The 21,014-nt window shown below is 42.7% G+C and overlaps 1 protein-coding gene across 1 annotated transcript; it reads left to right on the forward strand.

Moving 5' to 3' along the window:
- The first annotated feature begins 640 nt into the window (after nt 1-640).
- On the forward strand, nt 641-20,172 carry vcam1b (vascular cell adhesion molecule 1b). The gene is made up of 10 exons (XM_026343548.1): nt 641-805; nt 2,685-2,987; nt 10,277-10,582; nt 10,796-11,056; nt 11,135-11,407; nt 12,060-12,338; nt 15,314-15,616; nt 16,205-16,477; nt 18,391-18,651; nt 18,770-20,172. Exons 1-10 carry the CDS (start codon nt 769-771, stop codon nt 18,928-18,930), a joined length of 2,457 nt encoding a protein of 818 aa, XP_026199333.1. The 5' UTR covers nt 641-768; the 3' UTR covers nt 18,931-20,172.
- The last annotated feature ends 842 nt before the right edge of the window (nt 20,173-21,014 follow it).

The following is a 21,014-nucleotide window of genomic DNA, read 5'->3' on the forward strand; positions in this document are numbered from 1 at the left end:
CTGAACTTTTCACCTCCACAGGTGACAAACAAAAACACGTCGTCATCAAGCTGATCAATACCCCGTCACTGTAAATCAATCAGTCAGTCAAAGGCCAGAGCACCTGGACTCATCACTGCTGCTCTGTGAAACCAAACTTTCCCATCTTTGTTTCATCAGCTTCAGTTTTTTAATCAGGTAAATTCAAGTGAAATGATGTGATTCATTCAAATGATTTTATCTGTTCATCATTCAGTTTGATTGATACCAGGAGGAACCAGTTACTGAGCTTGAGACCGTCTTTCTGACATTTAACAGGTGGTTAAACAGACTAGAAATGACCTTCTGTAACGTCAGACTGAGTCACCGGAAAATCAGGAACCATCAGTATAAGAAACAGCTCAACAGTAAAACAGTTTGTGGGTCTGGTTAAAATCTGGGACTGTGTGTGAAACAAGCTGATGATGTTAACAACTGGTTTTACATCAGTTCTGTTTCTCTTTCCTTTTGCAGGGAAACAACCAGACTGAGACAGTTGTAGTGTCCTGTGAGTCCTGGGGGGGGCACTGTGGTCTGTAGACACAAAGAGCTGTGGGAGGGGGATGGGAGGGGGAGGTATAAAGGGTGAGGAGATGATCAGGGGGCGTTTGTTTCTGAGCATTTGAGGATTTAGACACTGGCTTCATGTGTTGAGCTGATTTTCTGCTGCAGACTGTGAAAAATTGGCACAAAGGAGACGCTGCTCTGATCTTTTCATCCATCCATCTTCCCGTCTGCTCTGGAGTGAACATGTCTGTCTGCAGGATCATTGTTCAGCTACTCTCAGGTAACATTTGATTCTTTTTCTCTCTTCAGTTGATGTGATTCTCTGAACACGTCCGTTATGAATCATCACAGATTTGGAGCTTTGAGCTGGAATCGCTTTATTACAACAGAGACAGAGGCCTTTAAATAAATCACAGAGGTGTAGAGGAGCAATTCTGAATTTCACACCTTCCTCTGTCACTATTGATTACCAATATGTCCAATATCAGTTTATCTGTCTTTAAACATCAGCTGACTCCATGAGGGGTCACGACCCACATGTTGAGAAACTATAGATTTTAGTTTTTCACCTGTACTGAACACAGTCAGTGCGCATAACGTCAACTACCTGATTTCTGAACAGTAGTTTCACACAGTGTACTGTGCACACTTTGTCATCAGTAATTTGCAGGTTTATTCAAGTCTCCAGCAGGATTATGTCAGGGTGAAGCTTTAGGACAATGACCCTAAATATCAGAGTAAATCTACTACACTGACCCAGAGTCTACCTTTTGGTGGAGTGGTCCAGTCAGAGTCCAAACCTCAACTCAGCAGAGAAGCTGTGGTTTGACATGAAGAGAGATGTTCACACCAGACATCCTGAGAATCAGTTCTGTGAGGAAGGATGAGCCAAAGTTCCTCCTGGACATTGTTCAGGTCTGATCCACAGCTACAGGAAGAACGTATTGAGGTTTTTGCTGCCAAAAGTAAAACACCGTTTCATTTACTTTTTCCACCATCACTCTGTGAGTGAAATGATGTGTTCAACCATCATGGATCAGGATTCACATTTCATGAAACTGAGAGTAGTTGACTTACTGGACTTGTTACATGTTACTGGATAAAAACTATTAGCGTAAACATCGGTGATGTGGCAGCAGCTGATTGGAACTCTTTATGTTCTGAAAGCTCCTTCATCCACAGTAAAATATCAGATTTTGTCAGTTCATCCAATTCAGTTTGAACAACCTGTGTCTGTTAAACTGTCAGAGACACATGAAGGAAGGAAAGTAATAAATGTAATGGAAGTACTCTGGTAAAAGTACCTTAAAATTGTGCTCAAGTTCACAACTAGAGGTCAGTGATTGAATTACCTTCATACATTTATCAGATGCTTTAATCCAAAGCGATTTATAAGCTAAAGGCAGGTTCAATGTAAGCTGTTTTTCCTAAGGACCTCTACTGTAGTTCTATACGTGTGTTTAGACATGAATTAAGTTCTATTTGGATTTATTTCATGGATAATTATCATTAGTACTAATTAAATTCAGAAAAAATAAAATCACAATTTAGTTTGTAGCTGCTAAAAAGAACCAGAACCTCTGAGCTTCAAACAAGGTCCAGTAAGCTTCTCTGTCTGTAAGCGAAGAACTCTGTACTCTGTACTCGGTACATCTGTATAAAACACGGTTTTATTTTCTCCTTTAAAATCTTGGTTCGATAAAGTTAAATCACTGGTTCTCAGTCCAGTTGTGTCACCTGGTAGATGATAAACAGCACCGGTGAAGATCTGAAGTGAACCCAGGGAAACAGGAAATGATAATAACACTGATAAACATCCAGAACCCAGTCAGTCAACCTCATCCAGACATTTCTCCACAAACAGGTGACTTTCAGTTTGCGAAGGACCCAGACTGTTGGATGTTAAACTGACAAGAATCCTTTAATCAGAAAATGTTTGTATAAATCACAAACATTCAGCAGAAAATTAAAAAAAATGCATCAAATGTAAAAGCACGTTCAGAGGTTTGGATCCACAGCAGCAGTACAGATTTTTCAGGGTTGTTCCGACTGCAAACTGGATCAAATCACTGTTTCTCATCACGTATCCCTGACATTTCTGCTTTGTCCCTGTGGGGCCTCCCAGATCTTTCTGAAATCCTTGCTGTTTTTTTCCTCAGCCGTGCTACTGATGGCATCCTGGTGTGTTCAGGGTCTGCGTGTCGACGTGTCTCCCAGACAGCCTGTCTTCAGACTGGGAGAGCGACAGCAGCTGGTCTGCTCCGTTCATTCCTGTCCCATGACACCGAGCATCTCCTGGTCCCAACTGGCGGACCGACCTCTGACCGCCCCCATCACCACCAACTGGACCCATTCTGTGATGACCTTTGACCCTGTGATGATGTTGCATGAGGGATCTCTGCTGTGTAAAGTCAGTTGTGTAGGTGAACAGAAGCAAATCAAAACATCTGTGCACGTTTATGGTGAGATCACACGAAAATGCACCCTGTAACAGACAAACACTGTAACATAAACACTGTAACAAACACACTGTAACATACACTGTAACATACACATTGTAACATACTGTAAAATACACACTGTAAAAGACACACACTGTAGCATACACACTGTAACAGACATACACTGTAACACACACAGTGTAACATACACATTGTAACAGACACACACTGTAACATACACAATGTAACAGACATACACTGTAACATACACTGTAACACTCACACACACTGTAACAGACACACTGTAACAGACACACACTGTAACATACACAGTGTAACAGACACACACATACAATGTAACATACACACTGTAACAGAAATACACTGTAACATACACACTGTAACAGACATACACTGTAACATACACTGTAACACACACACCCTGTAACAGACACACACACACACACACACACAAGCACACACACTGTAACATACACACTGTAACAGACACACTGTAACAGACACACTGTAACAGACATACACTTTAACACACACACACACACACACACACACACACACTGTAACAGACACACACACACACACACACACACACACACACACACACACACTGTAACAGACACACTGTAACATACACATTGTAACAGACACACACTGTAACATACACACTGTAACAGACATACACTGTAACATACACACTGTAACAGACATACACTGTAACAGACATACACTGTAACACACACACTGTAACAGACACACACTGTAACATACACAGTGTAACAGACACACACATACAATGTAACATACACACTGTAACAGAAATACACTGTAACATACACACTGTAACAGACATACACTGTAACATACACTGTAACACACACACACTGTAACAGACACACACACACACACACACACAAGCACACACACTGTAACATACACACTGTAACAGACACACTGTAACAGACTCACTGTAACAGACATACACTGTAACACACACACACACACACACACACACTGTAACAGACACACTGTAACATACACATTGTAACAGACACACACTGTAACAGACACACTGTAACATACACATTGTAACAGACATACACTGTAACATACACACTGTAACAGACATACACTGTAACACACACACGGTAACAGACACACACTGTAACATACACATTGTAACAGACATACACTGTAACATACACACTGTAACAGACATACACTGTAACATACACACTGTAACAGACATACACTGTAACACACACACTGTAACAGACATACACTGTAACATACACATTGTAACAGACATACACTGTAACATACACACTGTAACAGACATACACTGTAACATACACACTGTAACAGACATACACTGTAACACACACACTGTAACAGACACACACACACACACACTAACACACACTGTAACAGACACACTGTAACATATACAGTGTAACAGACACACACACACACACTGTAACATACACACTGTAACACACACACTTTAACAGACTCGCTGTAACAGACACACACTGTAACATACACACTGTAACAGACACACACAGTGTAACATACACATTGTAACAGACATACACTGTAACATACACTGTAACACACACACACTGTAACAGACACACTGTAACAGACACACTGTAACAGACACACTGTAACAGACACACACATGCACTGTAACATATCCACTGTAACACACACAAACACACACACTAACACACACTGTAACAGACACACTGTAACAGACACACACATGCACTGTAACATATCCACTGTAACACACACACACACACACACACTAACACACACTGTAACAGACACACTGTAACAGACACACACATGCACTGTAACATATCCACTGTAACACACACAAACACACACACACTGTAACAGACACACTTTAACAGACTCGCTGTAACAGACACACACTGTAACAGACACTGTAACATACACAGTGTAGCAGACACACACATTGTAACAGACACACTGTAACAGACACACACACACACACACACACACACTGTAACATACACTGTAACAGACACACTGTAACAGACACACACATGCACTGTAACATATCCACTGTAACACACACACACACACACACACAGACACACACACTGTAACAGACACACACACACACACACACACACACACACACACACACTGTAACAGACACACACAGTGTAACATACACATTGTAACAGACATACACTGTAACATACACTGTAACACACACACACTGTAACAGACACACACACACACACACTAACACACACTGTAACAGACACACTGTAACAGACACACACATGCACTGTAACATATCCACTGTAACACACACAAACACACACACACTGTAACAGACACACTTTAACAGACTCGCTGTAACAGACACACACTGTAACATACACAGTGTAGCAGACACACACATTGTAACAGACACACTGTAACAGACACACACACACACACACACACACACACACACACACTGTAACATACACTGTAACAGACACACTGTAACAGACACACACTGTAACATACACAATGTAACAGACATACACTGTAACATACACTGTAACACTCACACACACTGTAACAGACACACTGTAACAGACACACACTGTAACATACACAGTGTAACAGACACACACATACAATGTAACATACACACTGTAACAGAAATACACTGTAACATACACACTGTAACAGACATACACTGTAACATACACTGTAACACACACACACTGTAACAGACACACACACACACACACACAAGCACACACACTGTAACATACACACTGTAACAGACACACTGTAACAGACTCACTGTAACAGACATACACTTTAACACACACACACACACACACACACTGTAACAGACACACACACACACACACACACACACACACACACACACACACACACACACACACACTGTAACAGACACACTGTAACATACACATTGTAACAGACACACACTGTAACATACACACTGTAACAGACATACACTGTAACATACACACTGTAACAGACATACACTGTAACAGACATACACTGTAACACACACACTGTAACAGACACACACTGTAACATACACAGTGTAACAGACACACACATACAATGTAACATACACACTGTAACAGAAATACACTGTAACATACACACTGTAACAGACATACACTTTAACATACACTGTAACACACACACACTGTAACAGACACACACACACACACACACACAAGCACACACACTGTAACATACACACTGTAACAGACACACTGTAACAGACTCACTGTAACAGACATACACTTTAACACACACACACACACACACACACACACTGTAACAGACACACTGTAACATACACATTGTAACAGACACACACTGTAACAGACACACTGTAACATACACATTGTAACAGACATACACTGTAACATACACACTGTAACAGACATACACTGTAACACACACACTGTAACAGACACACACTGTAACATACACATTGTAACAGACATACACTGTAACATACACACTGTAACAGACATACACTGTAACATACACACTGTAACAGACATACACTGTAACACACACACTGTAACAGACATACACTGTAACATACACATTGTAACAGACATACACTGTAACATACACACTGTAACAGACATACACTGTAACATACACACTGTAACAGACATACACTGTAACACACACACTGTAACAGACACACACACACACACACTAACACACACTGTAACAGACACACTGTAACATATACAGTGTAACAGACACACACACACACACTGTAACATACACACTGTAACACACACACTTTAACAGACTCGCTGTAACAGACACACACTGTAACATACACACTGTAACAGACACACACAGTGTAACATACACATTGTAACAGACATACACTGTAACATACACTGTAACACACACACACTGTAACAGACACACTGTAACAGACACACTGTAACAGACACACTGTAACAGACACACACATGCACTGTAACATATCCACTGTAACACACACAAACACACACACTAACACACACTGTAACAGACACACTGTAACAGACACACACATGCACTGTAACATATCCACTGTAACACACACACACACACACACACTAACACACACTGTAACAGACACACTGTAACAGACACACACATGCACTGTAACATATCCACTGTAACACACACAAACACACACACACTGTAACAGACACACTTTAACAGACTCGCTGTAACAGACACACACTGTAACAGACACTGTAACATACACAGTGTAGCAGACACACACATTGTAACAGACACACTGTAACAGACACACACACACACACACACTGTAACAGACACACTTTAACAGACTCGCTGTAACAGACACACACTGTAACAGACACTGTAACATACACAGTGTAGCAGACACACACATTGTAACAGACACACTGTAACAGACACACACACACACACACACACACACTGTAACATACACTGTAACAGACACACTGTAACAGACACACACATGCACTGTAACATATCCACTGTAACACACACACACACACACACACACACACACACACACACTGTAACAGACACACACACACACACACACACACACACACACACACACTGTAACAGACACACACAGTGTAACATACACATTGTAACAGACATACACTGTAACATACACTGTAACACACACACACTGTAACAGACACACACACACACACACACTAACACACACTGTAACAGACACACTGTAACAGACACACACATGCACTGTAACATATCCACTGTAACACACACAAACACACACACACTGTAACAGACACACTTTAACAGACTCGCTGTAACAGACACACACTGTAACATACACAGTGTAGCAGACACACACATTGTAACAGACACACTGTAACAGACACACACACACACACACACACACACACTGTAACATACACTGTAACAGACACACTGTAACAGACACACACATGCACTGTAACATATCCACTGTAACACACACACACACACACACACACACACACACACACACACTGTAACAGACACACACACACACACACACACACACACACTAACAGACACTGTAACAGACACACTTTAACAGACTCACTGTAACAGACACACACTGTAACAGACACTGTAACAGACACACTGTAACAAACTCGCTGTAACAGACACACACTGTAACAGACACACTGTAACAAACTCGCTGTAACAGACACACACTGTAACACACTGTAACAGACACTGTAACATACACACACTGTAACACACTGTAACATACACACTGTAAAAGACACACTGTAACAGACATACACTTTAACACACACACACACACACACACACTGTAACAGACACACACACACACACACACACACACACACACTGTAACAGACACACACACACACACACACACACACACACACACACACACACACACTGTAACACACACACACACACACACACACTAACACACACTGTAACAGACACACTTTAACAGACTCGCTGTAACAGACACACACTGTAACAGACACTGTAACAGACACACTGTAACAAACTCGCTGTAACAGACACTGTAACAGACACACTTTAAGAGACTCGCTGTAACAGACACACACTGTAACAGACACTGTAACATACACAGTGTAACAGACACACACTGTAACAGACACAGTGTAACAGACACACACTGTAACATACACACTGTAACAGACATACACACACACACACACTAACACACACTGTAACATACACTGTAACACACACACACACACACACACACACACTGTAACAGACACACACACACACACACTAACACACACTGTAACAGACACACACACACACACACACACACACTGTAACATACACTGTAACAGACACACACTGTAAAAGACAAACAGACACACACACACACACACACACACACACACTGTAACAGACTCACTGTAACAGACATACACTTTAACACACACACACACACACACACACACACACACACACACACACACTGTAACAGACTCACTGTAACAGACATACACTTTAACACACACACACACACACACACACACACACACACACTGTAACAGGCACACTGTAACATACACAGTGTATCAGACACACACAGTGTAACATACACATTGTAACAGAATCACACTGTAACATACACACTGTAACATACACACTGTAACAGACATACACTGTAACACACACACACTGTAACACACACACACACACTAACACACACAGTAACATACACTGTAACAGACACAGTGTAACAGACACACACACACACACTGTAACATACACACTGTAACACACACACTTTAACAGACTCGCTGTAACAGACACACACTGTAACAGACACTGTAACATACACAGTGTAACAGACACACACAGTGTAACATACACATTGTAACATACACACTGTAACAGACATACACTGTAACAGACATACACATTGTAACATACACACTGTAACAGACACACACACACACACTGTAACAGACACACACACACACACACACACTAACACACACTGTAACAGACTCGCTGTAACAGACACACACACTGTAACAGACACTGTAACAGACACACTGTAACATACACACACTGTAACATACACAGTGTTACAGACACACACATTATAACATACACACTGTAACAGACACACTGTAACAGACACACACAGTGTAACATACACAGTGTTACAGACACACACAGTGTAACATACACACTGTAAGAGACACACTATAACATACACTGTAACATACACACTGTAACATACACACTGTAACATACACAGAGTAACAGACAGACACACACACACACACAAACTATAACATACACACTGTAACAGACACACACACACACACACACACACACACACACACACACTGTAACAGACACACACACACACACACACACACACACACACACACACACACACACACACTGTAACAGACACACACACACACACACACACACAGCGTAACATACACACTGTAACAGACACACACACACTGTAACAGACATACACTGTAACACACACACACACTGTAACAGACACACACACACACACACACACACACACACACACACACACACACACACACACACACACTAACACACACTAACACACACTGTAACAGCCATGTGAATGAATTGAATTCCTGTGTAAATGTGAGGAGGGAAACTGTACAGACACCTGGTCTGACAAGTTTTACATTTGCCCTCTTTGTCTCTGGTGGATCCAGCTTTCCCATCAGCCCCGGTGATCACAGGTCAGGACCGCCTGAGACTGGGGAAAGAGTCCACCCTGACCTGCCAGGTTTCTGATCTTTACCCTGCTGAGCGGCTGACCCTCACGTGGTTCCGAAGAGAAGGAGACCTGCAGAGGACTGTGGGAGAACATGGATCCAGTTCGGTCCAGTCACAATACAAGTTCACCCCTATGAACCAGGACTCCGGAGGACACATTGGCTGCAGGGCCACACTGGACCTGGAGAATCTGCCAGCTGAGGACAGGACCAGAGAGACCATCGTCACACTGAATCTGCTCTGTAAGTCTGAAACCAGTAGCTGAAAGTCTGCTAAGTCCTCTGAGTCCCAAAGTCTTTAGGTTTTGGTTTTAACCTGTTTCAACTGCCATGACCAGGTTTGGACCTTTTTCAGACTCTCAGGCTCTTGTTTCCTGTTCACATTGTCAGGATCCAGTGTAGCTGTGTTGATATTCAGAGGCTTTGGTCCCTGAATCCGGGTCTTGTCTCTTGTAGATCCTCCTGTTATCACACTGATCTCAGACTTTGTCGTCAAGAGGTCCGGATATCCGCTCACTCTCAACTGCTCAGCGGAGGGAAACCCTGAACCAAGCATCACCTGGAGCTTCAGGAGGGCAGACGGTCGGACTCTGATGCGCGGTAGCGGGCGTCAGCTCGTTTTCCCTGCCGTGAGTCTGTCTGATGCTGGAAAGTATGAGTGTGAGGCCCGAAACATCGAGGGGACCCAGACCGCTTCTGTGGACGTCACAGTCCATGGTGAGAGACAGTGCTGTCCCCTTGTTGTCTCCTCTTTTATATTACCTGTCACTGACTCACCTATCTGTCCCACCACAGCTCCCCCAGCCAACACCTCGCTCTCAGTGAGTCCAGGTGAGGAGGTGGTGGAGGGTCAACAGGTGACGTTTAGCTGTCGCTCAGATGGAGCTCCGCCCCCCACACTGGTACTGAGGAGAAAGGGGGCGGAGCTTCAGGTGGCCAACCACGCCACTTCCTCCACGATCTCTTTCAGCCTGTCCTCAGCCCAGCTGGAGGACTCGGACCAGTACCAGTGTGAAGCCTCCAACCAGTTTGGATCACAGCTGGTGTCCAGCTCTGTCACGGTCAGAGGTTTGTTTCATTATTTGCACAGTACTACACAATACTTATTATTGTTAGTACTGTTAGTACTAGTAGTTGTTTTCATTACAAACAAACCTGAACTGATGGTCTGGTTTGTAAAAACTGATCCTGTGCTTCACTGACACACGGCCGTGTATTTTTTATGACAATCAATTTAGAGAAAAGGGAAATCTTTTATGACTGGCATCAAGCGTTCACATGTTACTGATTTAAATTTCTTTGGGGGCTGCAGGCTGCTGATCCGAGACTCGCTTCTCTGACATTTCCTCTGCTGCTGCAGTAACGTGAGATTAAAAAAAAGCCTGTTATTGGAACAAGGGACTTCATAATTGGAGGAAGTGCTTCAGAAAGTCTCCTCCAGAACTGTTGATGTGTGAGCTCAGAAAATACTGGCCAGAGCTTTCCTTCCATTAATTCCACTAAACATAAACTTCTAAGTCAGAGTAAAGTTTTGAGGAGCTGTTGTAGTTTTATTTTCCAATACACAGTTTGGAAACTTGTTTACTCGATTATGTTGTTTACTTCATCATTAGAGCCAGATCTTACAGCTACGGAGTGGTTTGGATTATTTGACCAGTTTTCAGACCTGATCTGTCTAAAAAGCCTTTCAATGTAAATCAGTCCTGTTCTGTTCTTTCAGCTCACCCTCTGCAGGTGGAGGTGAGCCCTTGGATCTCAGAAGTAGAGCGGGGTTCAGGGCTGATCCTGACCTGCAGAGCCTCAGAATGTCTCCACCCTCCGACACTTACCTGGAGGAGGATGGACCAGAACCAGACTATCCTCCAGAAAACGCAGCAGCAGAATGGACTGTCCCTGCTCCACCTGCAGGGCCTAGACCTCCAAGATCAAGGAGGGTTCACCTGTGAGGCAGAATGTGACTTCATCCTCAGGACCAGAACTGCCCAGGTCCACGTCTACTGTGAGTCTGACACCTGAGATCAGGTCTTTGAAGGAGCAGTACACCCTAAATCCTTGTTTTTGTGCTGTACACACAATGACAATTTAAAAATAGTAATTCTGAGTTTAACGGGTCCACAACGACAAAAAACAGTCCAAGTTTTACTGTAGGTTTAAGGGTTAGACTGAGGTTAGGAGAGGGACTAGACAATGCATTATGTCAGTGAGTGTCCTCACAAGTATAGTAAGACAAACATGTATGTTCTATTGGTAACTGTGGTTCTGTGAGTTTCTGAAAGATGGAACAATGTGGAAATGTCCGAATGTCCGCACAGATCCAATGGTAACAAAATGTGGCGTGTTGTGTGCGTGCGAAACCAAAAGTCCCAAAAGTTTTGAGACAAGTTTCGTTTTTACACACACGCCGTTAACAGAGAACTTTGAGCTTTACAAAGCCCCTCTGACCCCAGGATCGGATAAAAGTCCCTAAAAAGCCTTTAACAAATGAAAGAAACCTCAGTACGGACAACAGGGGAGGATCTCTGACATAGTGAAACTATAAGAGAGAAAAGAACAACAGGCAAAAAAAGAACAAGAAGCAGCAAAAACACTGGACAAGTTGGTAGGACCAGTAACTGGATTGTGGAGATATACAACAGGAGGATACCTGCAGAGGAGAATTCAGGAAGGGAGACAGATAGGGGGAAACAACTACAGGAGAGAGAAGACACAAAGTTAATGACATGAAATGGTAGAATTTGAATTGGATCTTGACCTGCGAGGAGAACGAGGAGAGTGAGGAGACGGTCATGGAGCAATGAAACAGAACCATGTCTGGATCATTGGTGAATAAATGGCTTTTGAACACTGATACAACTCTACAGAACAAGTCTGTAAAGTGTTTTGTGGGGGACCTGGTGGGGGCGCTGCAGGTGAGGTCACACAGCTTCATTACTTAATCATCAGTGTTGGTTCTGAGGTTTCAATCGTTTTTCTTTGTGAACGTTTTCCTGAACGCCTCGTTAAAAACCCGTTAGTGCTGAGACACACTCACGGTTTTGTCAGTCATAGTGCAGCTGGAGCTCCTGTCATAAATAATGACAAACAACTGGATGACAGAAGGAAACGAGGCATCGTGAACCGAAGGTTAAATAAAGACTGAGGTCACTTCAGTTTGACTCAGCTGTTAAATCACTTTCCTTCTATGTGTGACACAGGGTCCTGAATAAGAACAATCATGTAAAGTGCTGTTCAAAGTAAAAACCTGTGAAGACCTCAGTCTGTTTCTACAAAAGTAACTAGGGGAAAGTCGACTTTCTCCACTAAGCTGATTTCTTAACTGTCATGTAAAAGGGAAACCTGGTTAATCGGGGTAGTGGATTAGAGAAACCTGATTTTTCTCAGAAAACTCAGATCACCCTGTCCTGTAAACGTGTCACCAGGTTTCTAACCAGCTTTTTACCAGAGATCATGTTTAGGACAAAGGCTGCAGACACTCACCACTCTACTACCATCAACTGAGAGATGCTGTCTTGATTTAAATAAAGTCCAACTAAAACTGAAACCCACAGAGTTCTGATCATCAGAAAACCTCTGAGTTTCACATTTTCTGAGTGAGTCCAAACTAAACTGAATGTGAAGGAGAAGCTGAGCTCTTTAAATTGTGACGTGTCACTCTGTTTGTTCCTGCTGTTCTTACCACCCGCTGGTGCAAACGAAAGTTCATTTAATAAACTAAATGAGTTCTAACAATAACTGATCTTTTCAGTTATTGTTAGAACTCATTTAGTTAATTAATTAATTAATTAATTATTAACAATTACATTTAATCAGAAATCAGTTTCCTTCTCTCTGCAGAACTAGTTCTTTTGATACTTTTGATACGTTAATTACTTTTTGGTGATAAAACTTTGTGAAGTAGGATTTGGTCAAATGCAGGACTAAGGATGTAAAGGATGGGAATTTGTATTTAGGACAGTTTCTGTGAGAGCTCTTGACCTCGACCTGCTCTCTCTGCTGCAAGTCTCAGTTTATTTAACTGACAACGTTTTCGACAAAGGTCCGATTAAATAAACATTAAATAGGTCTAGGTGGACTTTACGCCCCTGAATCCAGGATCCCGTTAGAAACTATGAGTGGAGCAGGACACAGTGAGTATTTCTGAAAACTGTTGGAAAATGAGTCACATGAATCATCGGGATTTCATTTTAGACATTCCTGCAGGTCTCAGTGGGGGTTCAGACCTGGACCCGAGTCAGAGCTTCAGTTTGTTTGGACAAGTTCCGGCCTGTTGATCCAAGCCAAGGGTTAGGGTTAGGGTTAGGGGAGAACTGTCTTTAGTCCAAATGAAGAGGACACAGGAAGAGGAGGACACACAAAAACACTAAAACATTACAACATTGTGAAACCTCCCACACAGAGACGGGAGGAGAGGACTCACTGTTTCTGGTAATAATCACACAGACGGAGGCATCGGACGGCTCACAGCCAGACTCCATAGTCCATAATCCACAACATGTGATCCACCATCTATAATCCAGGACCAAAGTGGCTCTTCAGATTCAGAGTCACTTTTATAGAAACTTTTTTATTATTATTTTTTGTCCAATTTTTTATTTTAGTCTGTATGTTGTTCTGTGTTTTTAATATTTCTATCCACAGTTTATATCTACTGTAAATAATATTCATATAATTACAGGCAACATGTTACTGCTGTCTCTGTCCCGCACGGTTACCGCGGTTACTGCCGTCTGCGACGTTGGTCTCAGAATATTTTTTGTCTTAGTTTTTGTTGATCGCATTAGAACCTGCTGGAAAAGTTAGTCTGAGCCCTGATTGGTTCTAGTGAGCACCTGATTGGTTGTTGTCACGTCACATGACCTTTGTATCATCTGGGAATCTGAAAACTGATTCACGGATAGAAACCCAGTTCTGGACCCATGATCCTGATCCTCCTTTAATCTATGTTTTATTCCCTGTTGTTTTCCTTCCCTGCAGCGTTTCCATCTGATCCAGTTCTGGAGGATCCTGGTCCTGTCCTGCTTGATGAAGTGGCTGCCCTTCGCTGTGATGTCATTAGCATCTTTTCAACCAATCAGCTGAGGATCCGCTGGACATCAGGAAACACGTCGCTGATGTTAGAGAAGTTCGGGTCCTCTGATTCTTTACAGAACTTTTCATCTGTTCTTCGGCACCAGGTCCGGGAGGACCAGCAGACTCTGACCTGCAGTGCAGAGCTGCTGACGGAGGACGGAGATGTGAGGAGGACCAGGAAGACCAGTGTCCATCTGCAGGTCCACTGTGAGTCTCTGTAGCCGGCACAGTGGATCCAGACAGGTTAAGGTGTCCACTGTCAGGTTTAAGGGGTTTGGTTAAACATACTGGACCAAGGGTGGCAGAATTAAAACCATTGGAATTCAGAGAGAGAAAGTTTTAGGGTCTGAAAGGTTTTTTGACCAACAAACATGATCACAAATGAAATGAAATGTTTAGAGCTGGTTCAGAAAATGCTCCAAAGTCTGGATCATCAGCAGATTCTGGTGTCTTTACTGCAGCTGTCTTCACTTCCTGTTGGTTTTGGCTGTTTCACCTTTACCTTCAGGTAGCAGGTGAAATGCAGCTCAGCTGGATTCAGGTCAGGTGACAGACACCTTGATCTTAAAAGTTTTAAATCATTGAAATGAAAAAAGAGAATTCATTAGAAAATCTGTCTTTATCCGTTCATACTGTAAAACACCACACACACGTTTATTTAGTCGTAAAAGGGTTTGGTAAACTCATCTTAAAACCAGGTTCAGGTTTCGTTCATCTTAGACTTCTGTTTAGTTAAACTCAGGTTTAGGACTTAGGGATAAGGTTTATCTAAATCCTGGTCTCTTTGTGTTTCAGATCCTCCGAGGAGAACTTCGCTCTTAGTGAGTCCAGGTGAGCAGGTGGTGGAGGGTCAACAGGTGACATTTACCTGTCGCTCAGATGGAGCCCCCCCCCCCACGCTGGTGCTGAAAAGAAAGGGAGCGGAGCTTCCAGTGGCCGACCATGCCACCTCCTCCTCGATCTCCTTCAGCCTGTCCTCAGCCCAGCTGGAGGACTCGGACCAGTACCAGTGTGAAGCCTCCAACCAGCTTGGATCCCAGCTGGTGTCCAGCTCCGTCACGGTCAGAGGTTTGTTTCATTATTTTCTGGACACGATGATGTTTGGTTTTGTTTTTTCTGAGCTAATTAAGATAGAATACTAAAGAGTTTTAACCTACGGGGAAAACGGACAAATTTCAGTTAAATCTCAACAAAGATTTTTGGTTTCAGACATTTTTGTCAGTTGCTGCTGAAGTTCCACACTGAACCTGCTGTTATTATAAGGTCAGCACAGCAGGGGATTTGTTGATCAAATGGTTGCTTTTCTGGGAGTCTGAACATCAGCTCTGTTGAGACATCAGATCCATCTTCTGCTGCGTTTTGTTGCTGAGTTTCTGTTATCTGAACACTCGACCTCTCCCTCCTTCACATGACGCTGCTTTGGACAGAAATAAACTCTGACTCCTCTGCTCAGTAATGTGTCAGAATCTTCACAGGCTGATTACAGTGAAGTGACAATAGTTCAGCTCTGTGACTCCAGGTTTGTCCAAGTCACAGACTCAGAGAAAAGTGGAGCCATTTAAATGGTTTGTGTGGGTGACAAGTAAGACACGTCTTTAGATGTAGACAGTTTTCTTAGATAGGACATAATCAGACGTGTAATGAACCAGTGATCCACAGACACATGTCCAGTATCAGCAACTGAAGACACGAGCTGCCCTCCTAACCTAACCTACCTAATCTGTGCTGAAAGGTTTCAGAACAAAGTCAAAATAAATCAAATAAAATCAGCAGAAATCAGAGTAGAAAAATAAAAAGCTTCAATGGTTCTAAGTTTGAATGTTTGAGGAAGTTAAGAGTTCAAATGTTACTGAACTCAGATCCTCAGAAGGTTGTAGAGAAAGAACATAAACACCCGGTCCAACAGTGACACGTGAGGACACAGTTCATCTCTTAAAGTTCTGTTTGAAGCAGGATGAGGTTTCACACACCTGCTGGGTTCTAAAATAAAAGTTGGATCTGTTCAACATGTAAAAGTGAAACATCTCAGAAGTGTCTCTGATGAAACTGTGTCCCTGGCAACAGCCACTGAGCATTACTCCGATTATTCCCGTTATTTGCATTTTTCACATAATTTCCATTATTTACAGGATTTTTATTTATTAGAATTTATTTAGTTATTAACATAACAAGAGACAAAGTTAAAGGTAAAACATCTCTTAAGATGTTACATGTGCAGTTCATGCCAACCTAATCTCTGTGAATATCTGGAAGGCAGTGAACGCATCTTTCCAGCAGATAATTACCTTTGGATTTTTTCTGTTATCATGAGTTTCTGGTTTACCTACCTCATGTGTTTAGTTGCCACAGGGTAAAGCAGCTTTTCTGTCCTGGACCTTTGAATATGGATCAGATCAGTTTTCCTCTGCAGGTCAGAACAGAAAACTGTTCTTCTTAAACTGTTTTATAATCTCAAGTTTCATAGTCACAAAGTTTTACTAATAGTAACATCATATACATGTTTAATGTTGAGCTATTAGATATGAAATAGTATTTAAATGTTTTCAGATGTTCAACCAGAAACTAATAACAAGACTCTTTGGACAACTATAACTGTAACCAGATGATATTTTCCAGTCTGTTGACATGTTGACAGTTAATATAAATTTAAACACACACACACACACACACACACACACACACACACACACACACACACACACACACACACACACACACACATTAATACTGAACCACATCCAGTTTGTCTGACTGCAGCATTATCAAACTGTCACAGCTTCTGTGTTCAGGTTTTACAAAGATGTTAAAACATGTTTATTAACCTTCATGACAGGACATCACAGCTGACGTCCTGTCTGTGAAATCTGTCGTTCTCACATGTTGGACAAGTACTTTCACTTCTCACAGGTTCAAAACGTCCTCTGTGTGAATCATGTGACCAAAAGCGTCACTACAAACTAATCTAGTTTCTTTTTGTTCAGCTCCTCCAAGGAACACCACAGTTCTCATCCTGCCGTCTGCGGTGGTGCAGGAAGGACAAAATGTCACCATCTGCTGCCAAACCATCAGCTTCCCGCCATCAGCCATGATTCTGAAGAAACTGACCAATGGGAAAGAACTGTTTTCCCCCAACGGTACCTTCCTATTGGTCAATGTCACGGCTAGAGACTCGGGGCTGTACCAAGTCAACGTGACTAACGACCTCGGATACCAGGTCAAAGTCTTCAGCATCAGTGTCAGAGGTCAGTAGGACCAGTTCAGACCAGTCCGGTTTTTCTCTGAGAGTCAAAGTGGTTAAAGACTGAAGCAGTTTAAGAACTGATTTAGTTTATCTTACTTCACCTTCCTGTCTCCACACAGAGAAAACCAGGAGCCTTCCTCCAAATCTGAGCGTCATCATCATCCCAGCCGTCTGCGTTGCCGCTGGGCTAGCAGCTGCCGTGGTGCTCCTCGATTACCTGAGGAGATCCAGGAAGAAAGGCTTTTACCAACTGCCCCAGTCTGCTCCACCCTCTGCCTGAGCTTCACACTGGGCCACCAAGTGTTAAAGTGTGAATCCCATGTCCCTAAAGTTATGGTCACTACAGCACTGTGACTTTAATATGTGAAGATGTGGCTATCAGAATGTGGCTACCGCATGGCTACTGACTTCCATCAGGTGGCTTCAGTATCTCAGATCCCAACACATCAGTACCACCTACAATTATGTGGCTGGTTTTAGTGTTGTATGTGTGTAAGTGTTTTGTAGAATCTCAGACTTAATGCTGATGATTTGGCCAAAAGGCCGCCAATGCCAGCCCGTCACTACATCTACAAATATGTGGCTACTAGAGTTCAACATGTGGCCACCAAGATTTAAATTGCAACAACCACATCACCCAAACTTGGCTTCTGTCCTCTAACATGTGGCTGATGGTGTTCCAGAGGTTCTACCATGTTCTCATATGTGACTAACGCTTCCAAACATGTGGTTTTGATACTATGAACAAGAGTGACTTCCATATATGTGTGGACATAACTTCTGTTTCCCTGCTGTAAAGAAACCACCTCCCCTAAGATACAGTATGACCACGGTGTAAGAACAGATGATCAAGGACGGACCAAAGCGTGACTGTGATCGTGTGGCTACTACATGTGGCTCTTATTGCCCAGTATGGGACCTGACAGTGTTTCCAAAAGCCCACATAACCACGACTCCCCAGTGTGTGGCTTCCACAATGGAACTCGTCAGCATGCTCCCTGCTAACAGGTAACTACCACCTGTTCTAGTGTGTGATTTTAATACTTCAGCACATGACTACCACGTCCTTAATTGTGATAGTCACCTCTGAATACTCGTAGCTACCATATCCAAAGCTGTGTAAAGATGTGGCGACCATATTCCTTTTGTTTTCGTTGGCCCATTCCAGCACATCCCAACAGGTGGTTCATGTATGAGGCATCAGGATGTGGCCTGATTACTACAGCTGGACACCAGCCACTGCTAAATAATTGAATATAACTGTGTTGTAGATGTTTTCAGGAACTGTGGACTTTGTGTTTGTGAACTGTCCCTTTAACAGCTCAGAGGATTCAGACTGAAATCAGAAATTTGAACATTGAACCTGTGACCAGAAGTTTCTCAGTTTGTACTGCTGCATCATCACTTTTTCATGTTGGTTACAGAAACATATTATTCACATGTTTGCGTTTCTGTTGCGTTTACCATAGACGCCTCTCCAGTTTCACACTCTGTGCTTTTATTAAAGATATTTATTTCTTCACTCCTGTGCCAGAAGCTTGTTGGAGCGTGATTAGACTTTGTGGGGATTTCCTGTAATTCAGCAGCCCGTACACCCGTACACTTTCTCTTTCTCTTCTGTCAGATCCAGTGTTTACTGTGAGTCTCAGCCGGTTGTCACGGTGACGCCTACGCCACTATTCACACCATCAAATCCAAAAACACACTCGTGAACGCAGCAACACACAAACTGGACTTTGTTTGTTTTACTGACAGTTCAGGGGAAAAGTCTCTGAGAGGAGCAGAAACCTACAAAGGGTTTTTCAGCAGGAGTCCAGGTCCACAATCCTGAGCTTTAATCTGTTCTCTAGGGGAACCGCTGAGGCTGAGGAGTCTGTAAATGTTCCCTAAAATATTAAAACTGTCCTAAGAAAGAAATTTAGTTTGGAAATGTCCATAAAATCCCTCTGGCTGGATCAGGATTGTGATTAAGGTTTGAGTGCCCAGCTGGGGGTGGCTGGGACCCCCACAGAGGCTAAAAGGCACCAAAATACAGCTAAAAGCTTTTTTGTAGTTTAATTCAAGTGAAAACTCATAAACAACAGTTGGGAGGAAAATATACAGACTAACTTAGAATGAACTGTTTGAACACTGACATCAACTTAGCCTTGATTTATGGTTTCTGTTTTATTCTGAGGCTCCACTGACACAAGATTATACAGAGTGACTTTCCAGTTTAAACGGTACAAGTACAAGTTATAATGTCTCCTCATGCAACTGCAAGCTGAGACCAAAGAGGTTTCACCATGTTTGAGCACCTGCGTCTGATACGATCTCAGGGACGCGTTTTAACTTACGGCTCCAGAATTCCTCCACCTGACCCAG

The sequence above is a fragment of the Anabas testudineus genome, chromosome 4, assembly GCF_900324465.2.
Source record: "Anabas testudineus chromosome 4, fAnaTes1.2, whole genome shotgun sequence".
Taxonomy (NCBI): Eukaryota; Metazoa; Chordata; class Actinopteri; order Anabantiformes; family Anabantidae; genus Anabas; species Anabas testudineus.

Bases quoted from the DNA above. Each gene is read 5' to 3' on its own strand.
- vcam1b (XM_026343548.1), top strand. From the start codon at position 769: ATGTCTGTCTGCAGGATCATTGTTCAGCTACTCTCAG. The intron at 11,057-11,134 runs GTGAGAGACAGT...GTCCCACCACAG, and splicing joins TGTGGACGTCACAGTCCATG to CTCCCCCAGCCAACACCTCG. The intron at 15,617-16,204 runs GTGAGTCTCTGT...TTTGTGTTTCAG, and splicing joins TGTCCATCTGCAGGTCCACT to ATCCTCCGAGGAGAACTTCG.